General features: G+C 32.4%; 2 protein-coding genes across 8 annotated transcripts; both read right to left on the reverse strand.

Annotated features, from left to right (window-relative positions):
* Positions 1-1,057: 1,057 nt before the first annotated feature.
* Positions 1,058-4,320, reverse strand: LOC120075957. Of its 5 annotated transcripts, XM_039029715.1 has the most exons (6): positions 4,116-4,320; positions 3,992-4,041; positions 3,408-3,459; positions 2,425-2,468; positions 1,915-2,270; positions 1,058-1,823 (listed from the first exon to the last, which is right to left on the reverse strand). In XM_039029715.1, exons 4-6 carry the CDS (start codon positions 2,432-2,434, stop codon positions 1,257-1,259), a joined length of 933 nt encoding a protein of 310 aa, XP_038885643.1. In that variant the 5' UTR covers positions 2,435-2,468; positions 3,408-3,459; positions 3,992-4,041; positions 4,116-4,320; the 3' UTR covers positions 1,058-1,256. The 5 variants fall into 5 exon arrangements, with proteins under 5 accessions (XP_038885643.1, XP_038885646.1, XP_038885642.1 ...); XM_039029718.1 differs by lacking the exon at positions 3,408-3,459; XM_039029714.1 differs by having other exon boundaries at positions 3,992-4,320.
* Positions 4,321-7,698: 3,378 nt separating this feature from the next.
* Positions 7,699-13,593, reverse strand: LOC120075654 (transcription factor MYB33-like). 3 transcript variants are annotated; one of them, XM_039029245.1, is made up of 5 exons: positions 13,464-13,593; positions 12,792-12,949; positions 11,738-12,121; positions 9,249-10,248; positions 7,699-8,420 (listed from the first exon to the last, which is right to left on the reverse strand). In XM_039029245.1, the coding sequence occupies exons 3-5, from the start codon at positions 12,092-12,094 to the stop codon at positions 8,116-8,118; spliced, it is 1,662 nt and encodes a 553-aa protein (XP_038885173.1). In that variant the 5' UTR covers positions 12,095-12,121; positions 12,792-12,949; positions 13,464-13,593; the 3' UTR covers positions 7,699-8,115. The 3 variants fall into 3 exon arrangements, with proteins under 3 accessions (XP_038885173.1, XP_038885172.1, XP_038885171.1); XM_039029244.1 differs by having other exon boundaries at positions 13,190-13,530; XM_039029243.1 differs by having other exon boundaries at positions 13,077-13,530.
* Between the last annotated feature and the right edge of the window lie 1,931 nt (positions 13,594-15,524).

A 15,524-nucleotide genomic window follows, 5' to 3' on the forward strand; every position in this document is an offset into this window, starting at 1 on the left:
ATTTATTAGACACTTTTTTAGATTTAGTTTAAAGACAAAATGAAAAACTCCGAAGTCTTTTAATCACTTTTCAAAACTCATTGACCTAGGCACTATTGAGAATTTATTGCGAGATATAAATCAAATGCATAATAAATTAAATCGTATCTCAAAATCCCACTTCACATGTTAGAGGCAAACAAGTAACCAATCACAAAATAACAAATAATAGAGGACAGGAAAAAAAGGAGGACATCGAAAAAATATGCTAGTTCACCCCGAACTCGAGATTACGTTCAGTCTTTTGCAATAAGTTCTATTATGATGGAGATTATAAAAACATCCAAATTCACGCTACAAATCTCTTCCCAAATAATCCAACGAACTATTTAAATGCAAATGCCACAACTCGATAATTTGAAATAAATACTAAGAGAAATCCTCAACCCAATAAAAAAAATACACACGATATTTTTTGCAAGAACAAAATAAATTAGTTCTCGGGTGTACATCAACAAAAGAAAGGACTAACGGCACACTTGGTTGTAATTTTTTTTATTTTTTTAAAGATATTATAATTAAAGTGTGGAGTAGAAAATCGAATCTCAGACTTCAAGATCGATAGTACAAGCACTTGGTTGTAATTTTTCATCTTTATAATTTTCTTCTTTTATAACAGTGTCCACCGCCTCTTGTTTTCTAATTTGGCAAATCCACCTCCAAATTAAATCCAATAAAATTCCTTTACTCACCTCCCAATTGCCAATTAAATTCTTTCAATAATATCACCAGAAACTTTCTTGTGAGTTAAGGAAATGGAATTTGGACCTTGGAGTTTTGGCTCCAATTTCCTAACAATAAGCTTGTGGATTGAATCTTTTATGATTAAATTGCTAATTAGGTAAAATTTAGTTTATATGATTTATAATTAAAATTTTACCAATAAAACACCTCTTCATGAAATTTTATTAAACAATAAGAACTAAATTTTAACTTTCTAGGGACCAAATTTGCATCCAAACTATTTTTTCAAACACAGAAATACAGAATTTGAAATGAAACAAGAAACAACTTGGAATATCCAACCTACATCATTTTGAGTCTACAAGAATTGGAAGCAATAAAACTTCTGCAATGTCTGCATCTCTTCAATTGAATTATCTATACATTTACATTCACAGTACCAGTCAGATCTGGTTCCAATAATGTGTAAATAATCATAAAACAAGTTCAATATAATCTCACATGGTACACAGGAATCAAACGACACCTGCTGATTACTTCCACCACCAAAATTGGCGAAACAGATAGATCTTCCTCATTCGAGCGTTATATGTCAAGAACGCTCGGGCTTTCACTGGATCGGCGTTCAAATATTCGAAGGCGTACATCTGTTTGGCCTCCTCCAAACCATCAACCTCCATTACGGCTTCTAAGAGTTCCTTGGCATCTATCGAGTGTTTGCTCAGTTCCATGGCATCGGCCAGACGACGAATGCTGGATGCCACAGCCAGCATTGCATCTTGGAGAGCCTCAGATGCCCGTGGTCTCTTTGGATGTTGTCTCGTCGGGTTGTTTGGTAGAGGGTCCTGACTGCCATTGGGCAGTTCTGCATATTCAGATGGTCCAGTATATGACTCTGTATCATCTGTTTCACTAAGATCTTCAGAGCTTGGGGAGTGAAATGATGCAGATTCTTCCTCAAAATTCCTGACCTGCAGTGAATGGTTTCCGTCCTTCATCTTCGCCCATCGACTCGGAGCCTGATAATTGCCACAAACAATGTTTAGTTCATCATACATCTCTATTGGCTTCCCTCTGATTCCTCTCGCATCGGGGTGTGCCTATTCCACGAATTGAATATTGTTATACATGAACAATTCCATAATAGTTGTGATGTTTAGATTTGAAGTGATGAGAGAAACATCTACTCACTGCCACATATCTCTTCCAAAGGTCTTCACTGTCACACTCAATCATCTTCGAAGTCGGATTCCACCGAAACCCGTCTCGACAAAGAATATCCTTGATTACTTTGTACCTCTTCTTAATTGTCTTTAGACGATTAATAACTTTCTGGTTGTTCAAGTTTAAGTTAAAATGACTATTGACAGCAATACATGCAGCTGTATATGCATTTTCATTAAAGCATCTGTCAATTTTATTCCCATTTCTGGCCTGAATAGCAAGAGCTTCAATAAGGCACTTGTCCATTGCAACTGACCAAACAACATTCCTTCCTTTGTGCTTTACATCCCTTCTTTGGCCTAGCAGGCCATACGATTCCATTCCTGTATAAGAAGAATGAATAAAAAGTTCAACGGTAATCATTTGCATCACCCATGGAAATGCCTTTAGTTTAAAACTTTAAATATAGATGGAGTTTGAGAACTTTATTTGAACAGAAATAGACTTCCAGAATAATACATGTCAATGTCTACTTACTTTTAGTCATCTAGAAACATGTGCTGGATATATGATTCTGATGACTGCAGAAAAGACAGAAAGGTCAGTGCGTGAGAGAGCATATGTTTCCTTTAGAAGTTAAAAAGAAAAAGGAACGATCATGGCAGTCAATCATATGACCCCTTAGACCGACCGGGATGTGTCACACTGAAGTCCGACGTGCAATTTTGTGTAACAGGTTGTTTCAGTGGAGAAGATGATGAGAAAAACTTAAAAGCACAAGACAATGATGACACTGCGACATAAGTCAGAGCACAACTATACCAAGAAATTCCTAGTTGAAATTATTTTTTTTACCCAAGAAAGCACAAAAGCAAGTGCACTACTGCTGATCATCAAACTAGAACTATAAGCCAAACAAATTCTCTCATATGAGCGGACTGCTAATAAACATTTACAAGGAAATTGAGTGTCCTGTTTCCCAACTCACAACTATAGGCTATAGCAAACAGCACTTTGCAGGGGCAAAAATTCTTATGATTGAACCAAAATCAGGCATTTCAATATTGGTACAGATATACGTTGCATACTAAGCCTTATTGAAGATGAAGGGTCGCCCTAAAGTAGACAAACATAAAGATGGGTGCTCCTATGACAGTTGAGAGAATGCATCATAAGTAACCGATCCATTTTCTACAATACCTACCTAACTTCCTCCTCTGAACAGATAAGTTTAACGTAAATGGAAATCACAAAATTGTAATGGTAAATTAAAAATTCGGAATAAAAAAAAAATAGAGAAAAGGACCAATAATGCCTTTCCGTAAAGCTTTAATTATTTAGAACTCAAGGATATAGTTATACAACCTAGAGAACACATCATGTTCAAGCAAGGTCATAAAGCTTTAATTGCTGTAACTCTCAATATAAACTAAGTAACAGTACAACAATCTCGTACTCTCTTTAAACCATAATGCAACATATGCCAATCGGAGCATAGTTCAGCTTGTTTAAGCATGTACCTCAATCAAAAAGTCAAAGATTCGAATTCCTCCAACCCCACATATTGTTGAACTATAATACAACATATGAGAACAATGTTAGTACTTTTAGTTCCAATATTAAAAATAAATTTTCTTTGAACATAACATTTGCAACGGAAGTTGCTGTTGCTGTTATACTCTTTCATCACAGCAGTGTCAAATTTAGACGAACAAAAGAACTGAAATCATAACGGAACATTTCCACTTCAAAAATCTCAGTTGTAAATACAACAGCCACCAAATATCATGAAACAAAACTAACTAAAAAGTAAGAAACAGCTCAATGCTCAATGACCCCATTCAGAAAACAGACATTTCTAAGAAAGAAAACACAGAGAGTAAGAGTAAGCACAAAATTGGCATCAGTAAACTACTAGTAGAGCTTTAAAACAATTATTCTTCACCAACCCAGATTACAAGATTACATATAAACACACTCCCAATTCCTCAAACTAAGTAACACTCAACTTTCTTCATCATTCCCAACAAAATTCATATCTGAAACAGAGTTCCAGCCAAAACAGATTCTCATTACACAAACAATGATTGAAGAATAATAATACCTTAACGACCCCTCCAGCATAAGTTCAGCAGAAGAAACTAAGATCGAGGCCTAATAGAGGTAACAAAACGATCATATTAAAATTGGAAAGCTCTGAAGAAAAATCAACAAAATAAAAAAGCTACCCAAATCGGGGAATGGACTGAAGAGCAAGATTCAGATCATGGATTTGAGGAAATTTATGGGAAGAAGGGCGGCAGCAACGAAGAAAGTGAAAAGAGTAAAGAACAGTGAAGGTTGATTGGGGAAGAGTAGGGTTTTCTCGAGAAAATTTTTATTTTCCCAGTTGTACTTTCTCGAAAACCAAACGCCAACGAGAAAATAATTCCTTTTTTCCTCGGGAAAATATATATATATTTTTTTCTTTTGGGAAAATATATATTACGCACTAGTACACTGGAGTAAAGATGGTCAAATAATTGGAAAACAACCCAATCACAAACTGACACGTAAACAGTCTTCGGGCATTTAAAATAAAGTCAATCTCAACGATTATTTTTGAAAATATTATTTTCGTCTTGTAATTTTTATTTTGGGAGATTTTTAAAAATTGAAAAGTAAGAAAAATTATTTATACAAAAAATTTTAGTTTCTTTAATAGAAGCTGAAAGAAGCCGATAAAAGTCTCCTAGTGATAGAAACGGATAGACATCATTAATGTTTAACAATGTTTTTTATTGCTATTTTTTAAAAAAACATATTGACATTTTTTGTATCAGTGAAAGTTTTCCTTTTATTTTTATCTTTTTGTATTTTTAATAAATTTTAGATTTAAATACTATTTTAGTCCTAATGCTTTACTTCACTTTTGTTCTTATACTTTCAAATTATTCATTTTGGTCCATATACTTAAATTTTTTTGTTCATTTTGATCTCTATATTTTAAAAATATTTATTTTAGTCCTTATACTTTTAACTTTGCTTCATTTTAGTTCTTATACTTTTAAAAAGTTGTCATTTGGTCTCTTCATTTCACTTTTAAAGAATAAAATGGTCACTTTTTTAAAGTTCAATGAACAAAATGGATCAACGTTGAAAGTACAATGACCAAAATGAACATTTTGAAAATATAAAGTATAGAAATCAAAATAAACATTTTGAAAGTAGAAGGACCAAAATAAACAAATATCAAAAATACAAAGACCAAAATAGTATTTAAACCTAAATTTTAAATTTGATTTCTACTACTAATTTGTTATTAATTTCGATAAAAATTGATTAAATTTAAGATATATTAAAAACATGTGGATTAAACTTATACATTTGAAAATATAAGAATTAATATTAAACAAATCTGAAAATGTAGAGGTCAAAATGTATTTTAACGCAAGTATTTTTAGATTTTGTGCAAACATATGGCTTTCATAAAATTTTGCTTTGTGTCCTTTAATTCTAAGCATTTTCTCAAAGAAGATTTGAAAGGGAAAAAAAACAGAAAGTTTATGTTCTTTGGAATTTAGATCTCTCCATCGATGGCGTATGTTATTTTAACCAATTTAAGTATGTTAGTGACTATCCTCAATGATACTTGATAAAATATTAGATTTTTTTTAGTGTAACTATTGGTATGGATATCTCGTCATATCACTCTCGACCTTCTCCTCTAGTTTGGACACATTACTGTGGTTGGAGTTGACCTACAAGAGTACTCGCACCGGTGTGGTGCCGAACCAAGTACACTATAATGCCTAAGATAATATAGGGAGTATTTAGTTCGACTAGGTACAAAGAGAATTACTTCACCATTAAAGTTGTTGGTGTGGGGATAAAAACTCTATCTTCTAACTTTGGCTTGGGATGTGTGTAATATCAATAATGTTATAATAGATGTGGTCCTCGGGGTACCAAAGTGTTGGTGGCAGGGTCGGTTACATTTCTCTTTTGGTGAAACTCCCCGAGCTCAACTAGTTGACTGAAAACTCAAGGACTCAACTTTTCCATCTGGACCACACGAACTCCCATGCAAGCTTCAAAACTCCTTTGGGTTAAGTATTGCCTTGAGCAACCCTTAACAATATCCACTATTACGTTGAAAGATTGAACCTCTAACCTTAATAAAGAAAGTACATGTTCATTACTATTAAACTGAATTGTCTTTAATTCGATAAAATATCAATTATTGACAAAGCATCCATTTAAAAAGTAGTGTTATTTGACAATTATTTATAAACCAAATGTAAATGAATGTTACACATTTGTTGGTTAGATGAATAATTGTAAATAAATGTCATAATTGCCTAGTCGAATTCGTAACTCCATGACATTAGATATATTATAAATGAGTGTGATGATTGCATCCATGAATTTTTAAAAAACTTCCATTAAATTCTCTTATGACCATATATTAATGAAGTTCCCGTCTTTATTCAATATTTGTTCGATTATTCTAAATTTGAAAAAAAAATAAATTGTTAATTGTTAATTGTTATTTTTCTTATTTTTATTTTTATTTTAAATTATAAATCCCATGTAATTTTCTAAAAGGGAGCACAACAATTTTATTTTTCTTTTGATAAGAAACAATTTTATTGATAAAAACGTTGAGCATAATTACTAGATTTTTAAAAAGAAAAAAATGAGTTCGAGTACAGGAAAATCCGCACTTTTCCAAACCCAGAAAACAGACGAAATTCTAACCCAAATCAAAATTAAATAAAGGTAGTTATAATAGTTAAAATATCTAAAATCAAGATTATAGATATTCCTTTGTTTTCAACACGTTTCATTCCATTATACTAATTGCCATCACAATGGTTTGGCACACTCTCTTACCCATTAAGTTACGGAAGAGAACCAAATTTCTTTCCTAATCTTTTTCTTATAAAATATTACTCACATATTACATATTACAAACTTTTTTCACTTTCTTTTATTTTAATTTCCAAATATCTGTAGATTTTGAAATGTCTATCAACATAGACAAATAGTTTGCATCGAGTTAAAAAGAGAGACACACAAGGGGGAAAGGAAAAGGGCAAGAGACATTCTTAATTTGACTATCACTTCTTTCTACATCCAATCTACTGCCTGGTTCAATGCAACTTTAAAGAAACATTCAAGGAAAAACGTGTGCAGAGGCCAGAATTCGAAGAAACATACCATTGAATCTCAATGTTCGATAACTGACCATTGGCAAAAATGTTGTTAGTAGTAGAAGATGAAAACTTTTTGAATTATTTCTAATAATTTTTCGTAAAAATTAGAATATAAGATGATGCAAATTTGCAATGGAATGTGTTATATAAAAAATCCACAACTCGTGCAAATGTCAAAATCTAACCTACATCAAAATTAAATAAAAGTAGTCATAATAATTAAAATATTTAAGATTTTGGATTATAGACAGATTCATCATTTTATCATCCTTAAAAGTACAGAATTAGCATAACAGAAAACTAAATAGTAATCACAAGTGCTCAAAGAGATTTCATTATATCGTACATTGTCACATTGGCTTGGTTCACTCTCTTACCTATCGAGCTACAGAATAGTCTTTTCTTGATGTAACTTACACTAAGATTGTATCTAACAAACTACTTAATTAAGCGTTCAAATCTCCAAAAATATTATACATATTAAATATTACAGCCTTTTTTTTTCTCTCTTTTCTTTTCATTTCCAACATCTTCAAAATTTGAAATGCCCATCAAAATAGACAAAAAGTTAAATTGAGTTAAAAAGAAGGGCACATAAGGGGGGAAAAGAAAAGGGCAAGAAATCATCTTAATTTGACTCACTTCAATACAACTTTTACTGTCACTTTTTTTTTACCCTCTCCTTTTCGAAGATAAGAAAAAACATTCATGGAAAAAGGTGAGTGGAGGCCAGAATTTGAAGAAACAGACCAGACCATTGAATCCCAATGTTCCATGACAAACCATGACAAAAGTTCAAAGTTATTACACTGTCATCTTAAGAAAGCACTGCCATTGTGCATTACAAACCTAAACAGTTCCACATACAATGATTTGTTTTTCTGATGAACAAACAGGGAATCAAAATCCACCGGAAAAAAAAAGGACCAGAAAAACTAACCTCCCTTGGTTGACTAAGTAGCCGAGAAACCGTCTTCCTCTGATGAGAGAGAGTTTTTTAGCTCTTTCATTTAGAAGAACTGCTGAGAGATCAAGGAAGATCAGACATATGACACACTGCTGGCATGTTATTCCATGTACAAGAATCAAGACCCCATCCGGAATGTGTTGTCGAAATCCCAGTCGGTAAGTGCTCGTAGTCAGCAGCCAAATCATCACCTAGAAGCAAAGAGATGGCATCGGTCACATTCGTTGTGTCCTCCACGATTCCTGAACTTCTGTCCTGCCAATCAGCGAGCAAGGCATCTGGACGTGTGAAATCGACCCCGCTTTTGGCTGCTTTTTCTCTATCTGGAGTCCATGCATGATCGAGTGGTTCTGATTTCACATTACTTCCTGTAGAGTTACTGCATAAGTTAGACAGTCTTTGCGCCAGAGAGAATGAAACCCATGTGATAAAACAAAAAATGTATCCTCACAGGTTTCTATTCCAACAATTAAATTGGAGAGACAGATGGAGGAAGAAAAAAGGCATCAGATTCAGCGTAGACAAAGCATCAATCATACAAATATTGCATAGTTCACATTACTTCATCATAAAATAAATCTCACTATCTCGATGATATAAAAGATAATATAGTGTGAATAGAGTCACGATCAGAATATTTTAAAAATTTTGGGGACCCAAGATTTAAGTTAGAAATTCACCATTCACCGTGAGACTTCTTAGTTGTCCATCATACCAAGAGCTGCTGAAAAGATTTCAATGGCCAAGGCATATATATCCTCGACCCAAGGAGTCAAAAGTTCAAATCCCCACCCAAGTTGAAATAAGGAAGAAAAAGAAAAAAAGAGATTGAAAAAAAAAAGAAAAAAGAGATGACAATGATTTAGTAGAAACGCACACAAATGTAAGAATTCATTAAACAAAGGTTCAAGAATATTTTCAAGCATCTAAATTGAATATCACACGAATTCTTGTTGAGAACAAACTAGACTATAAAATTCATCGAATTTTACAAGTTATAATTTATATGGTTAACAACTTAACATGTCAGTAAAAGAGTTTTGAAATTTAGATTCGATAATTCTATTCACCCCCCCAACATAAAATATGTGAGTCTAAACTTCATAAACCCAAACTAAGATCCAACTCCACGCATGGATCCGGTAAGATTTGAAATTAGTAGAAAAATTTCACTGAGATTCGAGTAGAAAACTCACCAGAAAAGGCCTCAGTAAGAGTAGGATCTTCATATGAACTTCCAGTCGCACTGATTGGTGTGCATTCACTGAAAAGTGAGGAAGTGGAGTGACCCAATGGAGAAATAACCTCGGTATAGTCATCAATTTCTGTCTTACTCGCTGCCATATTGTAACTATCAGTTACATCACCTGGAGTGACACTGCATGAATTTGAATTTTTATCAGATGGGTGATTCTTTGGACAACCCATCGTCTTAGATTCATATATTAAAGCTTCGAGCAAGCCACTATGGCGTGGTGAAGGGCAATCTGATCCCAACATGAGAGTTGGTGGATATTGAATAAACGGGTCAACTGATTCAAACATTGCCGGTTGGATGGGTGTGTCCCAACTGGTTAAATCAGTTTCTGGATATTGGAGTGAAGGGAGCTCCAACTTCTCAGTCTCTTTCGAGTGCTGAGAAGCAGAGGAATTGCCATTTGTAAGGGAATGGCTACCCTCAAACGAGCCAAAAGACATGGCATTCTTTGTGGTAGGGTTAGATTCAAGAGGGAAGGGCGACCCATATGACTGAGCAACTTGACTGTAGGAATTATCCTCAAATTGGTGGAAAGGGGTTTTAACACTACCATCGGGACCAGGAAATAAGGATGCTGATTCCCTGAAACGTTTTTGACGATGCATCGTTGATTGCATGAAATTACAATACTGAGAAGAATCAAGACCTCTTTTCAGCATACAACTTGAAATATCTGGAAGCTCGGGCATATAAGATAAGGCACTCTGAGGCTTCAAGCTGTGAAAAGTGACATCTGGTATATCATAACTATTAGCCCGAAGAAGATCATGATGGTCTTTATCTACAATATTACTTCCACCTGTGTCTTGGGTCTGCTGAAACGCCTGCCATGTACGCAGACACACTTCTGGGGGATACAGAGGTAGACCAGCCCGCTGCCGCCTCTTAATTCGAGTATTCCAGTAATTCTTAATTTCATTGTCTGTACGTCCAGGTAACTAAGGAAAAGACAAAATAAATACCTTCAGTAAGGAAATGAAATTATTTTTAAAGATAAAAACTAGAAAAGCCTATTCCTATACATTCACTCTACAACAAAGAAAGGAAGGTTTGAATGGCAGAGAAGACGTATTAGCCCTTGATGGACGATGAACAGATGGCACAGATGTTAAACATACACTTGAAACCATTCGAAATAATTCTAAAGAATACCTTACTTTTAGTGTGCAAATGTGATGCAAGACAAATGTAGAACATAATCTAAGACTGAACAAAAATGAATTTCAGTATTTCTCATCAGCAAACTCAGAAGTCCCCCTTTCCTTTTTGCAATTCTAATTCAATTCAATTAAAAATGAACAAGAAACTATATAAACACACAAGACAATCAGTTCAAGTTGTACAAATCACTCTGGCAGCTACAGAAGAAAATACAGACAGTCTTGAAACCTGAAATTTATTAAGAATCTATCTAATAAAACTAAAATTTTAATCTATTCCTTTCTTGCTCCCTAGTCTTCGCTTCGAGGAGAGAGTTAAATATATTAGAAGTTTTTGTTAGTAGAGAATGTTCAAGTATCACTATTTGATCAACATACGAGAAGTCCATAATTATCCCCAGAGAAATTGTAATAACATTAAGGAATCAAACCTCCTCTAGTGGCTAGACCTTAGGTTTGGCTGGACAATCATTTGATGCCACCAATTACCAAAAGAAAACTCATGAACTGCAGTATGTTTATTAGACAGATAGATAGGTCGAAAAAGTTATATTAAAGGCTAAAGACATATGCCAAAATTTAGTCCAAATAAACTTTCTAAATAGCAGGAAAAGGGTTCCAAATATGATGATGGTTTAGGGAAGAAAATTTTCAAGCCAATTCCATGCATGGATTTATCCACTGAAATACATATCAACGATTCCCAAAAAGTAAATAATTTATCATATACTTGTAACATATAATTTTTTTTATCTTTTGAATCCAAAACTCTATGATTATTGCCTTTCATTTCTACCAGAAAAAATACCCCAATGTAAGGGCCAAATTATTCCTCCAATGGTTTAGCTATTTTCTCATCATAAGTAAATTTAAAGGAAGGAATCAATATTTGTATATGACATAACAATTGATAAAATCAGATTAGAAAAAATGCATAAAGAAATAATAATAACATAGTGATTTCTAAACTTTCAAATGAAAAAAATTATAAGTTGCATTGAAAAAACCTTTACGACAGAACAAACAAAACAATCTGTTTAACTATAGTTTTTCACACTGAAAGATCCAATTTGCTAGTCTTGTATAGCTTATCTTGTCAGCCGGAAATAAGCTTCTATGTAATACTATCATCAAATGAAATGAATTCCATAAAATTTTCAATTCTCAAAACACTATTCTTCCAGGAAAAAGCAAGGAAATCCAAGCCAGCAATAGCAAATCACCAAAAAGATTTAATTAAAATGGAAAGGAAATTGTGTGTACATACATGGGCTGCCATGCGTGCCCATTTGTTTCCCATTTTAGCGTGCAGTTCAATTATTAGATGCTCTTCTTCTGCAGTAAATGCCCCTTTTTTCAAGTTTGGTCTGAGGTGATTGGCCCATCGCAATCGGCAGCTCTTCCCACAACGAGAAAGTCCAGAATGCTTCTGAACAGCATTCCAATTCCCCTCTCCATGTTTCTTTACATAATCTATCAAAATTTCATCTTCAGCAGATGTCCATGGTCCTTTCTTAAGAACAACACAGCTAGCATTCCCTCCACTATCTTCGTCTACCAATGGTGATAATATCTGGTCTTTTGAAGGTATGTTGTCTTCAATCTCATTTTTCGGATGCCGCATCTCTTAATTTGCAATCAAATAAAGATCCTACAAACAAATTTGGAAATTTGATAAAACAAGAAAAAGTTAAGAGAGAGAGTATAGACTTAAACAAACTGAAGAAAATCTACAATGATCAAATCTGAGTACGAAAATAGAAAGGACCAGAGATAGTTCACACTTCACCAAGAAAATTAAATGAAGATTGAAAGCAATTGAAGGATAAACTATGTTTAATTACAATATCATTACTAATCAGTACAAGAATAAATAATTAACTCTTCATAAATGTTCGAAATGTATAGATCTCCCTGATCCATTAAAGGAACAATTGTAGAGAAGACATTTAGAAAGCCAATTAAATTCAGTTACTCCATCAGGAAGGAAATAAATGAACGAAGTAACTAAAATCAATTACCCTAACCTAGATGAATCATTCATAAATTCTTAAAGTTCTATAATTCAGAGAACAAAACTCAGAGTAATTGACTCATTAATTACACACAAAAAGAGTCCGCAATTATTGCAACAAAGACGGCATAATCAACGCAGAAAAAGTAAACCGTAGCCTACTAAATACAGATCCTTCCTAGCTACAATCAAAATTTAAAAATAAAATAAAATAAAATAAAACAGAACGAATGAATTTCCAAAAATCGCGACCTAAATCGATACCAATCCATCTCCATGAAATAACAAAAAAAGAAAATCGATATACCTGAATCAGCCCCCCTCGACAGAATAGATTCCCAAAGAAATATGCTTTAAATCGCCGACTTAAAGAAAAACACACAGAAACGATCAAACGAGAAATCAACAGCTCACTCCAGGTGCCGAATTGAGCTACCAGCAGAGAAAATGGCGACAATGGAAGATCTGAAACAGAGAGTTTTTTTTTTTTTAACAAATTACATAAATCACTAAAAAAAACACCTCGCGATTCGAAATCAGTAAACAGAGAAAATGAACTGAATTTCACGAAAACCATCAAAAACAGAATCACCACATCACTCCAAAATCTGAACCCTAGCCCTCCTGCTCTCTGAAAGATCCATTAAATCAACAACACACAAAGAAATTCAACAAAAATTCATAAAATCCTCAAGAAATGCTGACCGCAATTTGTGAAAGAGGATGAAGAAGATCCTGGCATAGAGAGTGCAACACATCTGGGATAATCCCAGAGATCTCCAATAAAAAAAAAAAAAAAAAAAAAAATTAAAAAAATAGAGTGAGAGAGAAAAAGAGAGAGTGGGTGAAAGGGGAAAGAGTAGAGAGAGAAAGAGAGAGAGAAAATGGAGTAGAGAAAAAATGGAGTTCTTGAGAGGAAGATGAAATGGCAGAAGAAGAGCAAAATTAGGCAGAGAGAAAGGAGGAGAAAGTTGAATACATTTCCATCTTCCTTCCTTCTTCAATCTTCTCTTCTTCACTGAAAATCAATTTTCTTTTTTCTTTTTTCCTTCAAATTTCTTTACTTTCCTTTCACTATATATATTCAAATTTCCAATACAATATTGCCATTTTTGGAAGCTTATAAGATTAATTGCCTTAATTGTTAGTTTATGACTAACTTAATCTTTTTTTTTTCTAAGGACAAATATTCTGAACTTTTGATAGTATTAATTTAAACCTAAATTAATAATGGTATTTATTTAAACTTCAAATTAATAATTATGTCAATTTAAATCTGAACTTTCATAAGTGTAACAGTTAAAACTCTCGTTTTCATAAATGTATTAGTTTAAATCATCCACTATGTTAATATAGAAAAATGAAATAAAATATTTACAAATAATAGCAAAATATCATTCTGTGATAAACCACGATAGACTGTTATTTGTGTCTATGCGGTCGAGATAGACTGTGATATTTTACTATTAGTTGTAAATATTTTTAACAATTTTGTCCTTTAAAATAATTTTCATATATTTTATTTGGATATATTTATGAAAGTTTAGAGTTTAAATTGATATACTTATGGAAGTTCGGAGTTTTAATATAATTATAAAAGTTTAGTGTTTAAATTAATAAAATTATTAGTTTGGCGTTTAAATTGATACAACCCAAAGTTTTGAGCTACAAATTGATATTTGTCATTTTTTAATTTACAACCCCTTAAAAAAAACAATTTCATATTTTGCTTCTTTTTTTTTTTTTTCCATTTTCGTGTGAATGTACAATTTTACCCTCCTTCACCAAAAATAAACATTTAAAAACTAGTGATTCAAATGTAGAGTTTATTTAATGTTTTCATTTGTCAGATTTAGAAATTAAATCTAATTTAAAGAAGTGCTCGAGACAAATAAAATATAAGAACAATTGTATTTATGACTTTTAAAGAAAAATAAAAAGAAATTAGGTGTTATTAATTTGAGGATGTTTTATGTTATGAATTTTGAGTAACCATCAATTTGCTATAGAATATAGTGTATAATGTTTCATGCTAGTGTTATACATATTTTAATTTGACACAAAAATAATAGATTTTATAACATAAAATACTAAATCTATTATTTCCTTTTTTATAATATCAAATTTAAAATTTAGATTTTATAGTGAGTCTGAAAAAATAAAATAAAATCTAGATGATATATCAAACAAGTCTTAAATTGGGCCGAACTCGTGCTAAGCCCATGAACTTTGACATAGCTCCACGAACTTTGAATTTTATAAATAGTTTATCAAATATTAATACATGTAGTATTTTATTAATATTTTAATATTTTTAATCAATATTATCAATAAAATGAAGGGAAAAAAAAAATCATTTTATGCCCATCATGGAGTTGTATCACTTAAATTCTTAAACTAACAATTATTTACATTCACACTTAAAATTGAATCAATTTAGATTTTCAACTTATTTAGAAAGAATTATATAATAACCTTTCTTCTACTAATAATGTTATTTAAGTGATTTTCAACATATTCGAATATAATTAAGTGAAAGTAGTGGTAAATCTCTAAAATATTCTATTCTAGTGTAAATCACTAAAATACACTTAAATAGCTCATTTTAAATTTATTCAAGAAACATTGTATTTAAAATTCATATAGTCATTAATTTACAAATTTAATTAATATAATTTTAAAGTTTAGAGATATAAAATGATTGTTTTTTTTAAATAAATAAAAATATAAATTGTGTTTAATAAGCCCATGAACTTCTAAAAAGCATTGGCACAAGTTTCTCGTTTAGATTCTTTTTGCTAGTTTGGACACGTCGTTGAAGCAGGCCTACAAGAGTACTCACATTGATGTGGTGTCAAGCTGAATTACTATGATGTTTAAGTTAGTACACAAATTGTTTAGTTCAATTAAGCATAGAAAAATTGCTTACCCACTTGAGGTTGGTGGAGTGAGACTACTTACAAGGCTCGTTCTTTAACTCTTGGTGGGATATGTGTGATATAAGCAATGTTAGAGTAGGCGTGGCCCTCAAGGCTACAAA

Source organism: Benincasa hispida, chromosome 4, assembly GCF_009727055.1.
Source record: "Benincasa hispida cultivar B227 chromosome 4, ASM972705v1, whole genome shotgun sequence".
NCBI lineage: Eukaryota > Viridiplantae > Streptophyta > Magnoliopsida > Cucurbitales > Cucurbitaceae > Benincasa > Benincasa hispida.

Bases quoted from the DNA above. Each gene is read 5' to 3' on its own strand.
- LOC120075957 (XM_039029718.1), bottom strand. The intron at 1,824-1,914 runs GTGAGTAGATGT...TTCGTGGAATAG, and splicing joins TTTGGAAGAGATATGTGGCA to GCACACCCCGATGCGAGAGG.
- LOC120075654 (XM_039029245.1), bottom strand. From the start codon at position 12,094: ATGCGGCATCCGAAAAATGAGATTGAAGACAACATACCTTCAAAAGAC. The intron at 10,249-11,737 runs GTATGTACACAC...TCTTTTCCTTAG, and splicing joins GGGCACGCATGGCAGCCCAT to TTACCTGGACGTACAGACAA. The intron at 8,421-9,248 runs GTGAGTTTTCTA...GTAACTCTACAG, and splicing joins TCTTACTGAGGCCTTTTCTG to GAAGTAATGTGAAATCAGAA.